Source organism: Panthera tigris, chromosome C2 (genome assembly GCF_018350195.1).
Source record: "Panthera tigris isolate Pti1 chromosome C2, P.tigris_Pti1_mat1.1, whole genome shotgun sequence".
Taxonomy (NCBI): domain Eukaryota; kingdom Metazoa; phylum Chordata; class Mammalia; order Carnivora; family Felidae; genus Panthera; species Panthera tigris.
In genome coordinates, this window is record NC_056668.1 from 55,439,784 (window position 1) to 55,456,943 (window position 17,160).

Genomic DNA, 17,160 nt, shown 5'->3' on the forward strand with positions numbered 1-17,160 from the left:
CATTAAACGTTTCTCCCAGTAGATATTAAGCTCCTCAAAATCAGAACTAATCTTATCTTTCTATATTTTGTACCTAACACAATCTCAGGACTCACAGGAGACTCTGGTAAATGTTTGGTGAGTAAATGAATGACCACCCAGAAACAACACACACACATACACTCTTCTGACTGCATATACAGTTGGGTAAGATAAATTTAAAATATGCAAATATCAGCTTCAAAAAAGTTTATGCTGGTACAGACTTCTGGTTACAAAATAACTAAGTCATGGTGATGTAATGTACCACATAGTTAACAATACTGTAATGCATAGTTGAAAGTTGCTAAGAGAGTAGATCTTAAAAGTTTTTATCATTAAGAAAAATTTATAACTATGTATGCTTATGCACATTAACAAGACTTATTGTGGTATAATAAAAAAAGTTCATGCTAAAATGTAAAAAACAACTAAAATATAACTGAACCACACAGTGTTTATAAATGTGTTCATTCCATACATAAAATATACATACACATGTGTATGATTTAATAGTTCAAATTGTGTAAACAGAAATATAAGTGAACTGTGATTTTTATAATGGAACTGATCACAATCAAAGCACCTAAGATTCAATAAGTCAAAAACAAATTCCTACTTGGAGTGGTTATTTAACTTAAGAGGGTTCCCTGCAATTTGTGGCTATTATGGCCAAATATTTGTTACACGTGATTACTGCTCAGTAAACCTTTCAGAAGCAGTCTGAATTTTATTTACCATAGTAAAAATCTTACCATCAAATTGTAAAATCTTACTATCAAATTATAAAATTCTTACTATCAAATCACTTAAACGATTTGGGGGAGGAGCCTATTGATTTTAGAAAATAAAAACTATGAAGATAATTTAAAGAAGGTGAGTTACCTGGGTCTGTAGAGGCAATAACATAGGTGTTTTGTCTGAACTCTTTTGGCCTGAATGAATATTCTCATCCAAGGTTCAAAATACAGAACAGATGTGTAGGCTCTGAATGACCATCTCTCTGGAAAACTAGAATAGAAAATACCAAAGACCACACTATAAAGGATGCAAAAATGCCATGTCTTTCAGAAGAAAAAAAATCAGACTAACAGGTTATGACGGTTACCACCAGCAGCTTCAGGAACTTTTCTTCTAAACCTAATGACAACACACTCCAGCGAATCTTGCAACACTCACATAACCTCATTAGGCAGGCCTCTAAATATAAAGGGCTACATAAATAACCTATCCTTCGATTAGAACCAGTTTTTTGTTGGCAACTGATTCTAAGTAGACTTACACCAGCAATAGAAAATACACTTTCCATTAAAGCTGTTGGATCGGAAGGACAAAACCAAGTCGAACAAACAAAACAATCCCCCTGCTCAAATGTAACAAAAAGAATCTAGGCCCACAGGAATACGAAATGTTTCCATGAAGTTAATATAAATGGAGAAAAACAATAAAAATGCTTCATTTGCATTGAAAATTATAAACAAGAAATATAAAACTTCATTCTGCAAATGCAGTAAGCATTAAGTATTTATGGCCAGCTGAGGGGAGAAGTCTGATGTGGTAAGTGAGAGAGGAGAAAGAAAAATAAAGGACGGAAAGGCAGTAAAATGGGAGCAGACACAATGTAAACAGGCTTACGAAGAAAGCTAACCTTGTAAAACTGCACGTTGCTGGGAAATCACTCTGTTGCTGTATCCTAACTCCAGGGACCTTCTATATTAAAGTCCATTTACGAACTGTAAATCTTCTCCAATTAGACAAGAAATAAAGATCAAAAACAAACCCAGCTATGCTTAGGAAGCAGCATTCTTTACCTACTGGGTCCCAGAAAAGGCTACTAGGTCAAGTAGAAAGCAGGGAGCCCTATGCCCATCATGCCTAGAGGGAGACAAAGATGATGGAAAGGAAACATAAATCCTGTCTGAGGGGAAGTGCTCAACAGAGTCACAGACCACTGCCAGTTACTCAGTAAGAAAGGAGAGAGCTCCAAGGAATTTATCAAAATGAACATGAAGCCCGAAAGAAAGCCAAGGATTTTCTGGTTGGTTATAAGTTCTTTTAGGATTTCTTTCGTTTAAAAGGAAATTCTTTTCAAGTAAGACTTGAGTAAAATTTCCCAATATAAATTATATAAAAAGTACCTAGTCCATGGCTATTACTCCATAAATACTAATGCATCTTTTAATACGACCAGGGAGGTTGTCTGCATTATGGTGTAGCACAATAATCAGATGCTGCACAATCAAGTAAATCCTCACCTGTTAAAAAAAAAAGGAAAAAAAAGTCGCCTGGAGACACTATAAATCTTCCAAGGACTTCTGCCATTTATTCAAATCCTTTCTGGATCTGTTGATTAAAAATTGCCCTTGGGGCACCTGGGTGGCTCAGTTGGTTGAGTGTCCGACTTTGGCTCAGATCATGATCTCACCGTTCCTGAGTTCGAGCCTCGCATCGGGCTCTGTGCTGACAGCGCGGAGCCTGGAGCTTGGAGCCTGTTTTGGATTCTGCATCTCCCTCTCTGTCTCTGCCCCTCCCCCGCTCATGCTCTGTCTCTCTCCCTCAAAAAATAAACATTAAAAAAATGTTTTTTAATAAAAAAATAAAATAAAAATTGCCCTTAAAGCCAGTAGCTTTCTTTGACTCTCCTAAACGCTAACACATCTCTGTCATTTGAAAGTAAAAGTCAGAAGTAATTTAAAGCCAAGTCTGATAATTTGAGAAATAATGATGAAAGATCAAACTGGGTTAGACAAATTTGGGTTTAAAAAAAAAAAAATATATATATATATATACAGGGGTACCCAGGTGGCTCAGTTGGTTGAGTGTCCAACTTCGGCTCAGGTCATGATCTTGCAGTTTGTGAGTTCAAGCCCCGCATCCGGCTCTGTGCTGACAGCCTGCTCAGAGCCTGAAGCCTGCTCCAGATTCTGTCTCCTTTTCTCTCTGCCCCTCCCCCACTTACACTCTGTCTCTGTCTCACTCAAAAATAAAGAAATGTTAAAAAAAAAAGAATTTCTAAAAAATATAGATATACAATATATATGGGTATATATGGGTCTAATATATATATATATATATATATATACACACACACATACACACACACATATATATGCACACACATACACACGCACACAAAAACAAAATAAGGAAACTAGTACTTCCAGCATTTTATAACTCACTTTTTGTACTCATCCAATCAATATCTATAAGTAAATAGTCATAGCAGGTGTATTGGTGATGCTTAAGACCTCCTTTCTGTTAGGAAATTCACTAGAATCACTCATGGGACTTAGCACAGAATTGCACTTATGGCTAAGTTTTATCACAGTGATGCAGTAAGGGTATACAGCGGATCATAATGGGGAAAGATAGGTGGGGTGCGGAGGAATCCAACTGCAGCTTTCTTGTGTTTTCTCCCTCTCAGGGTCAAACAGAGGGCATTCTTCCCCCACCTATGAAAATGCAGCAACACATGTGTGATGTTTCTGCCTAAGGAAGCCATCAGAGACAGCACTGAAGGGTTTTATGGGGGGTGGTCACATAAGTACCCTCTGCCAGCATGTATCAAAATTCCAGCATAACCATATTATTTGCATAGACTAGATATAGTAAACCAACCTTAAATGTTAGGAAAAGTTTTCTATCAGTGTAGGGGCCTTTACCAGCCAAGTTCCCAGAACTTTACCAGCCAAGTTCCCAAGGCCCAACCTTGACAGCTAGATTTTCTAAGGACAAAGACTTCTATGTTAACCCTTTTCTACACACATGCCACTTTGGAAAGTTCCTATTTATTTGTAACAAACAGAATGGCAATACTTCTTATGCTATTGTGATGTCTGTGATAGAAAGAAGATGAAGAAGGCTAAATATAAAATCTACATATGAAATGGGCTACTCAGTATAACTTGTGAACTTTATATGCGGTATGAGGTCCTTCATGATCTGATGACCACTAAACTCTCCAGCCCCATCTCTTGCCAGCTTTAGTCTAGGCATTTAGGAACGCTCTTGGTTCTCTAGATATGGGTCATGCTTTCTTATCCCTATGCCTTAGCACATTCAATTCCTTGGCAATTTTTGGTTAGCTCCTTTTCCCCCTTCAGGATGCAACTTGAGATCTCACGGCCTCTTGAAGCTTTCCCTCACTCCCCAAGATTGGGTGAATCATGTACTTCTGGGGCTCCCCTCCTTCTTCTGTGCCTCCCCATCACAGCACTTCCCACTTAGTAGTGTCTCTGTCTTTATCTGCATCCCCATCAGGCTACAAACCCCATGAAGGTAGCACCCTCACCCATTAATATTTGTTGAATGAATAATAATTATTCAGGACTTTGTTGGCTTAATGTAGAATGAACAACGGGGTTCCCTTTACAAGAAAGACTCTTTAATGACTGATCATCTTCAATGACGATGCTCTCAATCTTTATAAATAAGGCCATTGGGAAACTGAAATCCAAATGTACTAAGTAATAAAGTTATCTTCAAAAGATCTAAGAAAAAAAACAGTGTTATTCTCCCCCCATCAGGAACTACTTCACATATTTTTTCCAAGAAGTGCTCTTCTCTTGTGTACTCCTAAATGTCTTTCTTTTCCACCTGAAACTCTGGCAGAAGTGCCCATATCTCTATCTTTGTATCTCTCTTTCTCTCTCATTTCTATTTAACTGGCTATAATAAACTAGAGAAAGGAAGAGAGAATGCTCCCCAATACACACACACACACACACACACACACACACAGTGCCACATGACAGCTATGCGGAAAGAAGACAGTGTTTTAAGGCAGTAACTGGCTTCAAAGTCTGTAGAATATAACAGCAGATGGAGTAGTCTATGTGTTTGCCCCCTGCTCAGTGTTTGGCATTCTTAAAAAGTCTCTAATTCAGCCTCCAGCTGGCCTCGGTGTGGCCTCTTTCTTCTCCCAATCTACCTACATTGTTCTGCTTTAAGTGTTGTTCTGTACACAACATATCATGGGTGGACCGGTGTAGTCACCAAACTGTTAAGGACAGGAGAAGGGCCAGAAATAGGGGTCCCATGGTCAGCATCATATCTCCTTATCTACCAATACAGATTCTCTGTGGCTGGAGTCTCAGAATATAAATTTTTTAAAGCTACCCAGGTGATTTCTTTAACCCTGCAAGTTTTGAGAACCTCTGCATGGTAGACCTAATGGACAGGGTAGTATGTAAGAAAGGTTGCTTGAAAGAGAAGAGCAGAACACTCTCTCACAGGACACCCTCTACATTTATTCACATCGGCTATGCACCAACAGACTCCCACTGAACTGCCCTTGTAAGGTCCACAGTTGAGAAAAATGACTCTAGACTAAATTAGATCCCTTTTGGAATATCTCAGAAGTGCCATATTTTTATTCATGAAAATACTGCATATTATAACAAAAACTGTTTTCTAAATTTATTGCTAAAATCTCCGAGGAGTTCCTAAAGTTGAAATTAACAAGGTCTATATTATCTTGAATACAAAGAAGTGCATAAAGATTTTTAACTAGCTTAAATTCTGAACTATGAAGGGGCTAGCCAAATTTAATCTTAGGGTAGATTATACCTAAGAGAAATGTCAACTGAAAGAGGTAATTTAAAATAAAAGTTATAAGTGATACAATGTAATGAAAATGTTTCTGTCATAACCACAGTATGGCAAGCAATACATTACAATGTGAAGCTGTAACTTTTGATGTGTTCGCAGCCAGCTCAGTTAAGACATAAACTATAGACATTATGAAATGCTGCCCAATGACTGTCAATTTAGGAAGACACTGGCAACGTGGCATCTAATTTCAAAATATTACTTAGCACAAAATTTCAACTCCATTATTCCATATTATATCATCACTCTCAGAGCTGTTTTGTCATATAGATTCTCCTAACTGCCTGAGATCCTAAGCCATGATTGATTCCAGGGGTATGACAGGACACTATGCTGACAGCCAATTCTACAACATGCTTTTTTTTTTAACTAGAATCTGTCCTTTCTTGCAAGTTCTCTTAAAGTTGAATATGTAACATATTTATAATGCTAAGAAGACAAGTCACAAAAGCAACATGGCCCAGGGAAATCACATGCATAACAGAACAGGTACAATGCTTACATGAGTTACAGGAGTGACCAAGTCTTCACAATTTGGAACCCGAAAGAGATTTCAACAAAAGCACTTTACAAAATTTCCTAAAACTAAAACTCCCTCTTTCCCTAATAAAGGTCCGCAACGATCTTCAAGGATGGAGGACAGTGGAACCCACTAAGAAGAGTGCTGGTACCTTCCAATAAAAGTATCTACGTATTCTGAGAAAATTACCTAGACATTGGCATTCAATTCAGCGCTAGCTATCTATCAGACCCTAGGTTAGTTTCCACGGCATTACAATAGTAGGCGCTAGAAAGAAGTATTGTAGGGAAAAGCAGAATGGAGGGAACTAAGATGTACTCAGAACCTCTGTGTGCTAGGTACTGTGACTATTCTATTTCTACAGCATTCATATTAAGCAGATCATGTTCCATGTAGCACCATTTTATACATGACAAGACTAATTTCAGAGACCATAGATAACTTATCATTAGAATGAAAGCTCTCTCAACAGAATTCAAGCCATTTGGGGCAAAGATATTTGTAGTTTTTTCCCTTGATATACACCCAGCTTCTAAAACAGGTCCTGACACTCAATAAATATCTACTGAATGAGGGAATGTAAAATGAATCTAAGGAAGCCCAAGGAAGAACAGTAAGGATGCCTGTGTACCTAGAGAAGATGGGAGAGGAAAGGAGGTTAGAGAGTAACAGAGGACTTTATCATGCAGGATGCTGCAGAACATTATAAAGACCTTCGCTTTTCCTCTGAGTGTAATGGGAAGTCATTGGGGAATTTTACACAGAGTTTTTAAAAGACTGCTCTGGCTGCTACAGAACAGCTAGGGTGGCACAGTTTTTACTGAACCAAGAGAGACCTGTGGCTTGGTGGGAAACCTTCCATAATAACTATGGCGAAACACAATGATGGCTTTGACCAGGATCACAGCAGTAGAGGAGGTAATAAATGGTTGGGTCTGAATCTACTTGAAGGCAGAACCAACAATAAGCAAGTTAGAAATGTCATCGAAGAATTCTCAGTACAAGAGTCCTGAGTATGAAGAATTTAAAAAAGTCAAAACCCATAGCTAGACACATTGTGGAATTTTATTTAAAGTTACAAGAATTCCTAAAAGCTATTCAAGGTGGGGAAAATGAGCAATTTATAAAAATTCAGTAATCACATCTGCATTAGGCTTCTCATAAACAACATGGATTCAAGACATCGAATAAGCAATAATTTCTGAGGGAAACTACTTTTGAATCAATGTTTCTTTATTCATTTAGACAAACATTGAGGAAGAAAAGAAAAATAAAGATACCTTTAAGGATACAAAGCTTCCAAAAGTTTACATCCAATGGACTTTGAAATAATTATTTGAGCAATTATTTGAGCAATAATAATCCAGCAAATGAACTAATGAGTAAATTAAAAAGATTCAGGGTGGAAGATGGTGGTAAGCAAAGAGAAATAATAAATCCTATAATTTAGTCTAAATGATTATTTATGCAGGGTGTGACATAATATTATAAAATTTTATAAATAAATCCAAATAAAATAATCAGAAAAAGGTGGAACTGGTAAGGAAGAGAAATAAAGCATACCAAAGCCTTGACTTACTTGTGAGTTAAGATAGATAACACTTTTAACTCTACACTTTGATAAGAAAACTAAGTTTGATAGATTTATTTAAAATATAAAGGCAGTCCACTCTGAAAGAATAGCATGGAACAAATAATTTTCAGACTATCTGAATGGGAAAACATGAATCTTCCTTCTTGACAAAAAAATAACAACTCAACCAATCTCACAAAGGGGGAAAAAAAAATAAGGCAGAACAAAATTAAACCCAAGCACCAGCAAATGGCAACAAATTAAACAAACAAACCTAACCACAAACAAATGACAACCAAAGAAGTAAATATAAAACATAAAATGAGAAGGCAGAGTAAGTCCAGCTACAGCAGATGTCCTAATAAGTGTAAACTAGATAAATTTCCTATTAAAAGATAGAAGCACTCACAGTGAATGCTAACAAATCTAGTTACATGCCATTTATAAGAGACAAATTGAAAATTAAATAACACTGCTGAGAATAAAGCAGTGAAAAACTATGTGGTAAGAAAAGTTAACCAAAACAAAGCAAACATAGGTTAATGTCAGACAAAAACAGAAACAAAGTTATTAGAAAGTATCACTGGAACACAGAGGGATATTTTACATTAATAAAGGTTCACTTAAACAAAATGTGTGTATGCCATAAATCTAATGACTCAGAAACATATATAGCAAAAATTAGAAGAAATACAAGAAACATAGACAAAACCATAGGCACTGTAAGATTCATACTGCTCTCGGAAATTGGGGGATCAAGCTGGGGGGCGGGGAGGGGGTGAGGCAGAATGGAAGATTTAAATAATTTAATTAAAAGCTTGATGGGGCGCCTGGGTGGCTTGGTCGGTTAAGCGTCCGACTTCGGCTCAGGTCATGATCTCACGGTCCGTGAGTTCAAGCCCCGCGTCGGGCTCTGTGCTGACAGCTCAGAGCCTGGAGCCTGTTTCAGATTCTGTGTCTCCCTCTCTCTCTGCTCCTCCCCTGTTCATGCTCTGTCTCTCTCTGTCTCAAAAATAAATAAATGTCAAAAAAAAAATTTTTTTTAAATAAAAAAATAAAAAAAATAAAAGCTTGATGTTACAAAATCTTTTTCAGAGAGTTACAATTTTTCCAATGTTTAAAACATTATTAGGCCACAAGAAATCTCAACAAATTTCAAAGAGCCGATATGATGCAAACTACGTTCTCCGATCACTGTATAATAAAATTACAACAGTATTAAAAGGATATTTCACCCCCCCACACACACACACAAAATTTAGGTACTTGTAGATTTTTAAAATACTTTTTGAAGGTAATTCCTGAGCTAAAGAGGAAATCAAAATGGAATCTGTAAACTATTTAGAAATAAGCAATAATGAGAGTTCTACTTTTGAAACCTGTAGAATAGAGCCACGATGCAGGGGTGGTGCTGGGAGGATGCATAAAAGCCTTAGTTGTTTAGATTAGAAAATGAGATTGAAATTAAACAAATAATAGGTACACCTCAAGGAAGCAGGACAAATAAAATAAAACAACGTTACAGAAAGTAGGAGAAAATAGAGAAATACAAAATAAATCAGAATCTGAAATTATTTTATTTTTAAAGACAGTTGAAACAACTAAGCCCCTCTGGCCAAGAAAAAGAGATGACATACCATGCAATAAAAGCAGTAAAAGTGGACACAACTACAAGGTTGGGGGAAACAGAAGTTTTATAGGTATATTATATGTAAAATTCCTTATCAACAAATCTGAAAATCCAAATAAAATGAATGTTTTTATAAGACATTATAAATGACAAATTTGATCCAAGAACTTAAAAATCTGAATTAATTAATAAGATTAACAGTTATAGCACAATTCAAAAGTAATAAAAGTAGAAATAAAAACACACAGTGATAAGACCACAGACATCATAAACTAGCTGGGTTTATTGTAGGAATGGAAGAATGATAGTTGAATATCACAAACTTTCATAGTATACTACTTTAACAGATTAGAAGAGAAAAACAAAACTAAATCATCTCAACAGATGTCAAAAAACCATTGACTGAAAGTTAACACCAATTTTCTAATGTGAAAAATAAATAAAAATCACTCAATAAACTAGAAATAAAATGACTCACTAAGCTTGACAAAAGGCACTGATGAAAAGGAAAAATAACTAGAACAAATATCACACTTAATGATCAAAGATAAAAGAATTCCATTAAGACAAAAAAAAAATGAACTATTGGGACCTCATCAAGATAAAAAGCTTCTGCACAGTGAAAGAAACAATCAACAAAACTAAAAGGCGACCAGCGGAATGGAGGAAGATATTTGAAAATGACAGATCAGATAAAGGGTTAATAAGCAAAATCATACTATAAGGAATTTATCAAACTCAACACCCAAAAAACAAATAATCCAGTGAAGAAATGGCCAGAAAACATGAACAGACATTTTTCCAAAGAAGTAATTCAGATGGCTAACAGACACACAAAAAGATGTTCAACATCGCGCATCATCAGGGAAATACAAATCAAAACCACAGTGAGATACCACCTCACACCTGTCAGAATGGCTAAAATGAACGACTCAGGAAACAACAAATATTGGGAAGGATGTGGAAAAGGGAGAACACTTTCCACTGCTGGTGGGAATGCAAACTGGTGCGGCCACTCTGGAAAACAGCATGGTGGTTCCTCAAAAACTTAAAAAATATAACTATGATCATACAATCTAACCTCCAAAATTCTTAACTACTGTGGCATATATGATGATGTAAAATTACACTCAACTATATAAAAGAAGACTGAAATAAGAACCAAAACATAAATATGTCACTTCTCCCTCTGTCAAGCTATAAATTCAATAGACTACTAATCAAAGTCCCAAGAGAATTTTTTATAATAAAACTTGAAAAGCTGACTTTGAAATTCATATGGAGGAGAACATGTGCAAGAACAATCATAACACATTCAAAAAGGACAGTGAAAGAGTACTTGCCCTACCAAATATCAAAACACATTATAAAGGCTATAGCAATTAAAAAGTTCTAATGAAGCAAGAACAGAAAAAATATATGAAAAGAAACAGGTCATCTAGAAAGAGATCCATAAATGATGAGAATTTAGTTTATATTCATGATGCATTTCAAGTAAGTAGGAAAGGCTGAATGATTTTAAAAATGCTACATACATTAGAAAATATTAATCCATCCTCCCCTCTGCACACACACTTCACATCATGTGCAAAACCAAATTCCAGATAGATTCAAAAGCTATAGAAATAAACCATAAGTATTTTTAAAATGATAAGAAGATATATTTGGTTAAGGAAAACCTATCTGAGGTTAGAAATGTAAAAGAAACTCATAAAGAAAAATATTGACAGATTTGACCCCAAAATATCAAAAATTTCTCTAAGACAAAGGACAGTAGTAACAATGTTAAAAGTCAAGTGGGGAGAGAGAAGGAGTTGTGTGTGGTTATAAAAGGCAATTGGAAGGAACCTTGTACTGATACACTGGAGATTTGCACCAGATGGATTACATCAGTGTCAGCATCCTGGTTGTGATATTGTTCTACAGTTTAGCAAAATGCCAGCATAGGGGAAGCTGAGTTAAGGGCACACAGGCTTTCTCTATATTATTTCTTATAACTGCTTATGAGTCTACAATTACCTAAATACAAATTTTAATTAAAAAAAAGACAAGTGCCAGATTGAAGAAAAAATGTTCCTCATATCTAACATCCAAAGTAATAACTAAATAAAAGTTCCTAAAAACCATTAAAACTACATAATAGAAATATACAAATATAAACAAAAGATACAAGCAAATTATGGAAGCAAAGTAAGCATCCAAAAAACATGAAAATATACCCCATACTGTCAATAATCAGGAGAAAACAAAGTTCAGAGAAATATTAATCTACCTGGCAAAATTTTAAAAGTTAGTTTATATCAAATCTTGATGAAAATGGGGCCATTGACAAAATTCAGATCATTGGCTGGGTACATAGATAGTTTAAGCTTTTTGCACAGCAATTTACCACTATCTATTTAAATTTAAAATTACTACCACTTAATCTGGCAATATTATCTCTGAGAATCAATACTAAAGAAATATTCATGCAAGTGCCCAAAAATATAAGTATAAAGATTAGCATTAGTTAAAATAGTGAAAAAGTGACGTCAATCTGAGTATGATGTATACCAATCTATAATATCATGCAAATACTGTTTTATACCAATGTACAGTTATTTATTACTTTACAGTCACTTTTTTAAAAGGTGCTTAAAAGTGAGGTATAGGAGTATCCAATAAAAGAAAAAAGGATTCCTTGGAAAAATAGCTTATTGTAGCATTACTACAGCAGCAGAAGTATATTATGAGCCTAGAATATCTTATGATGCCAAAAAGTACAAAAATATTCAACACTGATGGTGATACATCAAAAGAACATAAGAGTCAGCCTCAATAGGTTCCCACTAGCCAAGTCTAGGACAACTTTAGCCACAACATTAATACTAATAGTGATAGATTATTACCCTTAAAAGGAATGCATGGGTCCCTACTGCGTGTAAAAAGAAGAGGGGCAGGATGAATGGTAAAGCAAGTATGGTGGATTATCAACATCTAGGGAATCTGAGGGAAAGGTATACTACAATTCTTTGTAATATCTTTGCAACCCTGTTGAAAAGTCTAAATTATTTCAGAAGAAAAAGCTAAGAAGAAAAAAGTATGACTTCAATATAAACTGACAAGAACCGAAAAGTCTAGATGACACACTTCAATAAGCCCAAGTTGCAGAGTTATTTCTATAGTAGAAGAGAGATTGGAAGGGCAGGGGTAGAGAATGAGGAAGCACTGTTACACCGATTTAGGTATCTATGCACTTTTGAGAGGTTTTCAAGAAACTCATATTTATGTACCACTGGAGGCTCACCCCAACCTCTGCCCCAAAGATTACTGTTCCTGGACCAGGTGCTGGACCACCAGGTGGAAGAATGAGACACGGGAGAGAGTAAAGAAAACTAACACCTGGATCCAGGATTTCTTGGTGGCATATCTTATATGAAATTTCAAAACCTCAGTTCTGAAATTGTAATTCCATACTGGTGTCCACATAAAGAATTCTATGTCCTATGAATGAAATTTAAAACATCTAGATTAGAGAGTAATTCCATACCTGCCAAAGATAGACTCTCTGGATAAGGAATGCCAAAGGAGAATCCCAACCCTATGGATCTTGCACATTCCAGTTTACACTAACCACCTGTGAGGCATTACAGGCACTGACATCTCAGAGCCATCTTCCATTTGGTCAGTCCTACTGCATTCAGTCAATAGAGGTTCTCTGGCACCTGGGTGGCTCAGTGAGTTGCGTGTTCAACTCCTGATTTTGGCTCGGGTCATGAACTCACAGTTCGTAAGATCAAGCCCTGTGTTAGGGTCTGTGCTGACGGCGCGGAGCCTGCTTGGGATTCTCTCTCTCCCTCTCTCTCTGCTCCTCCCCTGCTTGCACAAGCTCTCTCTCTCTCTTCCCTCTCTCTCTCTCTCTCTCTCTCAAAATAAATAGGGGCACCTGGGTGGCTCAGTCGTTTAGGCGTCCGACTTTGGCTCAGGTCATGATCTCACGGTTCGTGAATTCAAGCCCCACGTCGGGCTCTATGCTGACAGCTCGGAGCCTGGAGCCTGCCTCGGATTCTGTGTCTCCTTCTATCTCTGACCCTCCCCCACTTGTGCTCTCTCTCTGTCTCTCAAAAATAAATAAAAATGTAAAAAAAAATGTTTTTAATAAATAAATAAACATTTAATAGAGGACCTCTGGAAATCACTCTGATTTTAATCATCTGTGTGATTGTGGCTAAAGGTTACTAACAGCCACCAGTCGGAAGGAGAGAACAAATTGACTTGATTTTGTTTTGACTACCTCAAAGGGGGAAGGAAAAAAAAAACTTAGTGGGGAAAAATCTGCAAGAGTTTGAGATGCAGGACTTGGTCCAGAGTTCCAAAAATTACAACATAAAACATGAATTAACAAACAAACATTGTCTAGGCTGGCCCTAAAGAAACATCTTGTTTTCTGTTATTACTTCACTACTCTTTTCATTAATATTCAGTATTCTCAGCCCTTCCCCTGCCTCTTTGTTGCAAACTCTTAACTTCCTTTTGATTTCTTACAAAGCTATTTTTCATGTTGTCTTCTACCCTTTTAGGGCACTTTGCCTAAGTTTAACATGGCAGATTCTTTCCCTGCAGATATAGCCTACTTTCTGTATATCGTTATGGAATTCTGTGATTCCCTGGCACTCCCCACATGTCACATTCACAGATTCAAATTCTGATTTAATATATCACACATTAAATGCAAACTTCTGCCTCATCTGATTCTGAAATTCTGAGATGACTTTTCTGTCTACATATTCTCTTTTAATGTAAGTAAAAACAGGCTGTCTTTAGACTCATGTTGCCAAAGCACATGCCACTGCCCACGTGCTTGAATATCACTCCTAATGAAATTTTCATGAGATTACTGTCATCTTAAAACAGGGCCCTGCTAAAGGTCGGATATACTGCTGTAGAGCCTCAGTGCAAAGCCAATAAAGGGTATTGATTGCAAAGTTTAAGACAAATATCAAATAGGGCGCCTGGCTGGCTCAGTCGATTAAGTGTCCGATTTCAGCCTAGGTCATGATCTTGCCGTTCCCGAGTTCGAGCCTCCTGTCGGACTCTGTGCTGACAGCTCAGAGCCTGGAGCCTGTTTGAGATTCTGTGTTTTCCTCTCTCTCTGCCCCTCCTCCAACCGCACTCTGTCTCTGTCTCTCAAAAATAAATAAACATTAAAAAATTTAAAAAAAACCCTGATATCAAATACTCACAAAAACTATATGAAAGTTCAGACACTTTGACTCAGTAGTTCCATTCCTGGGAGTTTGTCTTAAAAAAACAATTCAAAAGAATAAAAAAAAAATCCATCTGCATGAAAATGTTTACCTCAATATTATCCATAAATAATGTGAAACACTGGGACCAATGTTACTATCCAAAAATACAGAAATTTTATGTAAATTATGATGAATCAATTTAATAGACTATCGTAAAACCACTTATCAAGAAATTATTATGAGACTTACCCAGACTACATAATAACGTGAGTTGAGAAGCAAATCATAAATGAAAAAGAAAAATAAGAAATTACACTTAAAAACACTAGAATTGAATAAAAATTATGATATACAAATTATTTTCTTTACAATTTTTTAAAATATCATTTCACTTTTGGGCAGCTTGGGTGGCTCAGTTGGGTAAGCCTCCAACTTTGGCTCAGCTCACGATCTCACAATTCACAAATTCGAGCCTCACATAGGGCTCTCTGCTGACAGCTCAGAGCCCAGAGCCTGTTATAGATTCTGTGTCTCCTCTCTCTGTGTCTCCCCTGCTCATTCTCTGTCTCTCTCTCTCAAAAATAAATAAACATTAAAAAGAAGGAAAGAAAGAAAGAAAGAAAGAAAGAAAGCAAGGAAGGAAGGTAAGACACCCAAGGCACCTGGGTAGCTCAGTCGGGTAAGCCTCCAACTTTGGCTCAGGTCACAATCTCACAATTCGTGAATTTGAGCTCCACATTGGGCTCTCTGCTGTCATCACACAGTCTGCTCTGGATCCTCTGTCTTCCCTCTCTATCGGCCCCTCCTTCCCTCGTGTGTGTGTGTGTGTGTGTGTGTGTTATATTATATATATTTTTACAATAAACAAAATTGGAATAAAAAATAGTATCAGAAAAACCTCTTCTCCGAAACCAAAAAAAAAAAAAAAAAAGCCTGAAAGCTTGAATTTTCCTATTTCTATGTAGAAAATTAAATTATTTTCAGAATCAGCAGGACCATACCATCTAAGACCAAAGGTGGAAACTGCATAGTTCCAAGGTTTGAGACTTGTTTTGAACAGAGGAAGAATCATGCTCAGTGGCTTTAAGGGGACACAATAACCACAAGAAAAATGGCAAAGGAATTATTATATTACAAGCCACCTGTTCTCAAAACCAAGATTTTGTAAACTGCACTTGTTTAGAAGTTCAAATAACGGAAGTCCTAAGTGCAAGAGGAGTCAGAAAAAGATCCATCTTTGACCAGAGTATTCTTTCAGCCACAAGAGTCCATGTTTTCCTAGTCCCTTAGTAAAGAGGATCTGGGTTAATGGTTAATGTCAGAGCCCACTGACTTTTCAGAGGGGAAACCTATACATAATTACCACCCCCGCCCCCAGGAGGTGATACTGCTGTCCCTCCTTGGCACTATCATGAAACTCATATCAGAAACCATGAAATAGAGAGCGCCCCTTGTACAGAAATGACATCTCCTCTTTACAACAACCCAGCCTCATCAAAATGTCCCCACCCATCTTTAAAAAGCTTTTCTTGTGATTAAACTACGAAAAATGTTGAAAAACCAACCAAACAAACAAATCCAATGTGGTCAATGTTCCTAAATTAAACTGTACGTACCCTGCGTTTGACGCATTTTCATTTTGTGATTAATTGCTTAAATGACTTAAGAAGCTTCTGACTTCATTAAACCATCTGGAAACAGTAAGAACTTTTTCCCAAAGAATTAGCTGTCAAATTATTCCTCTAATAATGTTATTTGTTTCCTGACGCTAGTGTCAAAATGCCAAGGCACTCTGACAGATAACTGCTTGAAAATTTAGTCCCAAAGCTTTTAAGTAGCATGAGATATTGGTTCTGGAACCAGCTGTTAAGCAGAAAGGTAGGGTCAGCGGGAAAGGGGGAGATGGTAATGGACGTGCCAGTAACAGTTCTGGGCCTCCTTTCTGATCTTGGCGTATTAATACTGCCAAAAGGGTTCCCAGCATTTGTATAACAATAAAGAGGCTGGATTTTTTTTTTCCAAGACAAAAACCCTTCATTTCTGTGTAAATTAAGAATTACACATTTTAGAATGAAATAAGAAAAATATAAATCATAAAAAAAACTTTAAGTAGAAAAGATCATCTAAAAGCATTATCAAACATTAAATTTTCTAACTGGGGAAGGGGTTTTCAAATTTCACCTCAAAGACGAAACAAAAATAGGTTCTTTGTTAAGTTTATGTATTTACTTGGGTCTCAATATCTTAGTCTAAAATTGCACTGCCCAATATGGTAGCTATTGCCCATGCTAGAAAACTGCTCCAAATTGATACATGCTATGTGTACAAAACACACACTAGAGTTCAAGGATTTAGCAGGAAAAAAAAAGAGTATAAAATGTCTCATTAATATTTTTCATATTAAAATTATAATTTATATATACCAGATTAAATAAAACATTATTAAAATTAATTTGACCTCTTTCTTTTTACCTTTCCTAACATGGCTACTAGAAAATTTAAGATTTCATATATGCTTCATATTTGCTGCTCTCATTTTATTTGCACCAAACATCAGTATTTAAAATGAATCAGATTGAAT

General features: G+C 36.3%; 1 protein-coding gene across 4 annotated transcripts in view; it reads right to left on the minus strand.

Moving 5' to 3' along the window:
- The window catches only part of MORC1 (MORC family CW-type zinc finger 1), a 164,368-nt gene that overhangs the window by 122,278 nt on the left and 24,930 nt on the right, over positions 1-17,160 (minus strand). For all 4 annotated transcript variants that reach the window (XM_042956950.1, XM_042956947.1, XM_042956948.1 and 1 more), the window contains one exon: positions 904-1,029. In XM_042956950.1, coding sequence (XP_042812884.1) covers positions 904-1,029 — 126 coding nt within the window. The remainder of the gene's footprint in view (positions 1-903; positions 1,030-17,160) is intronic.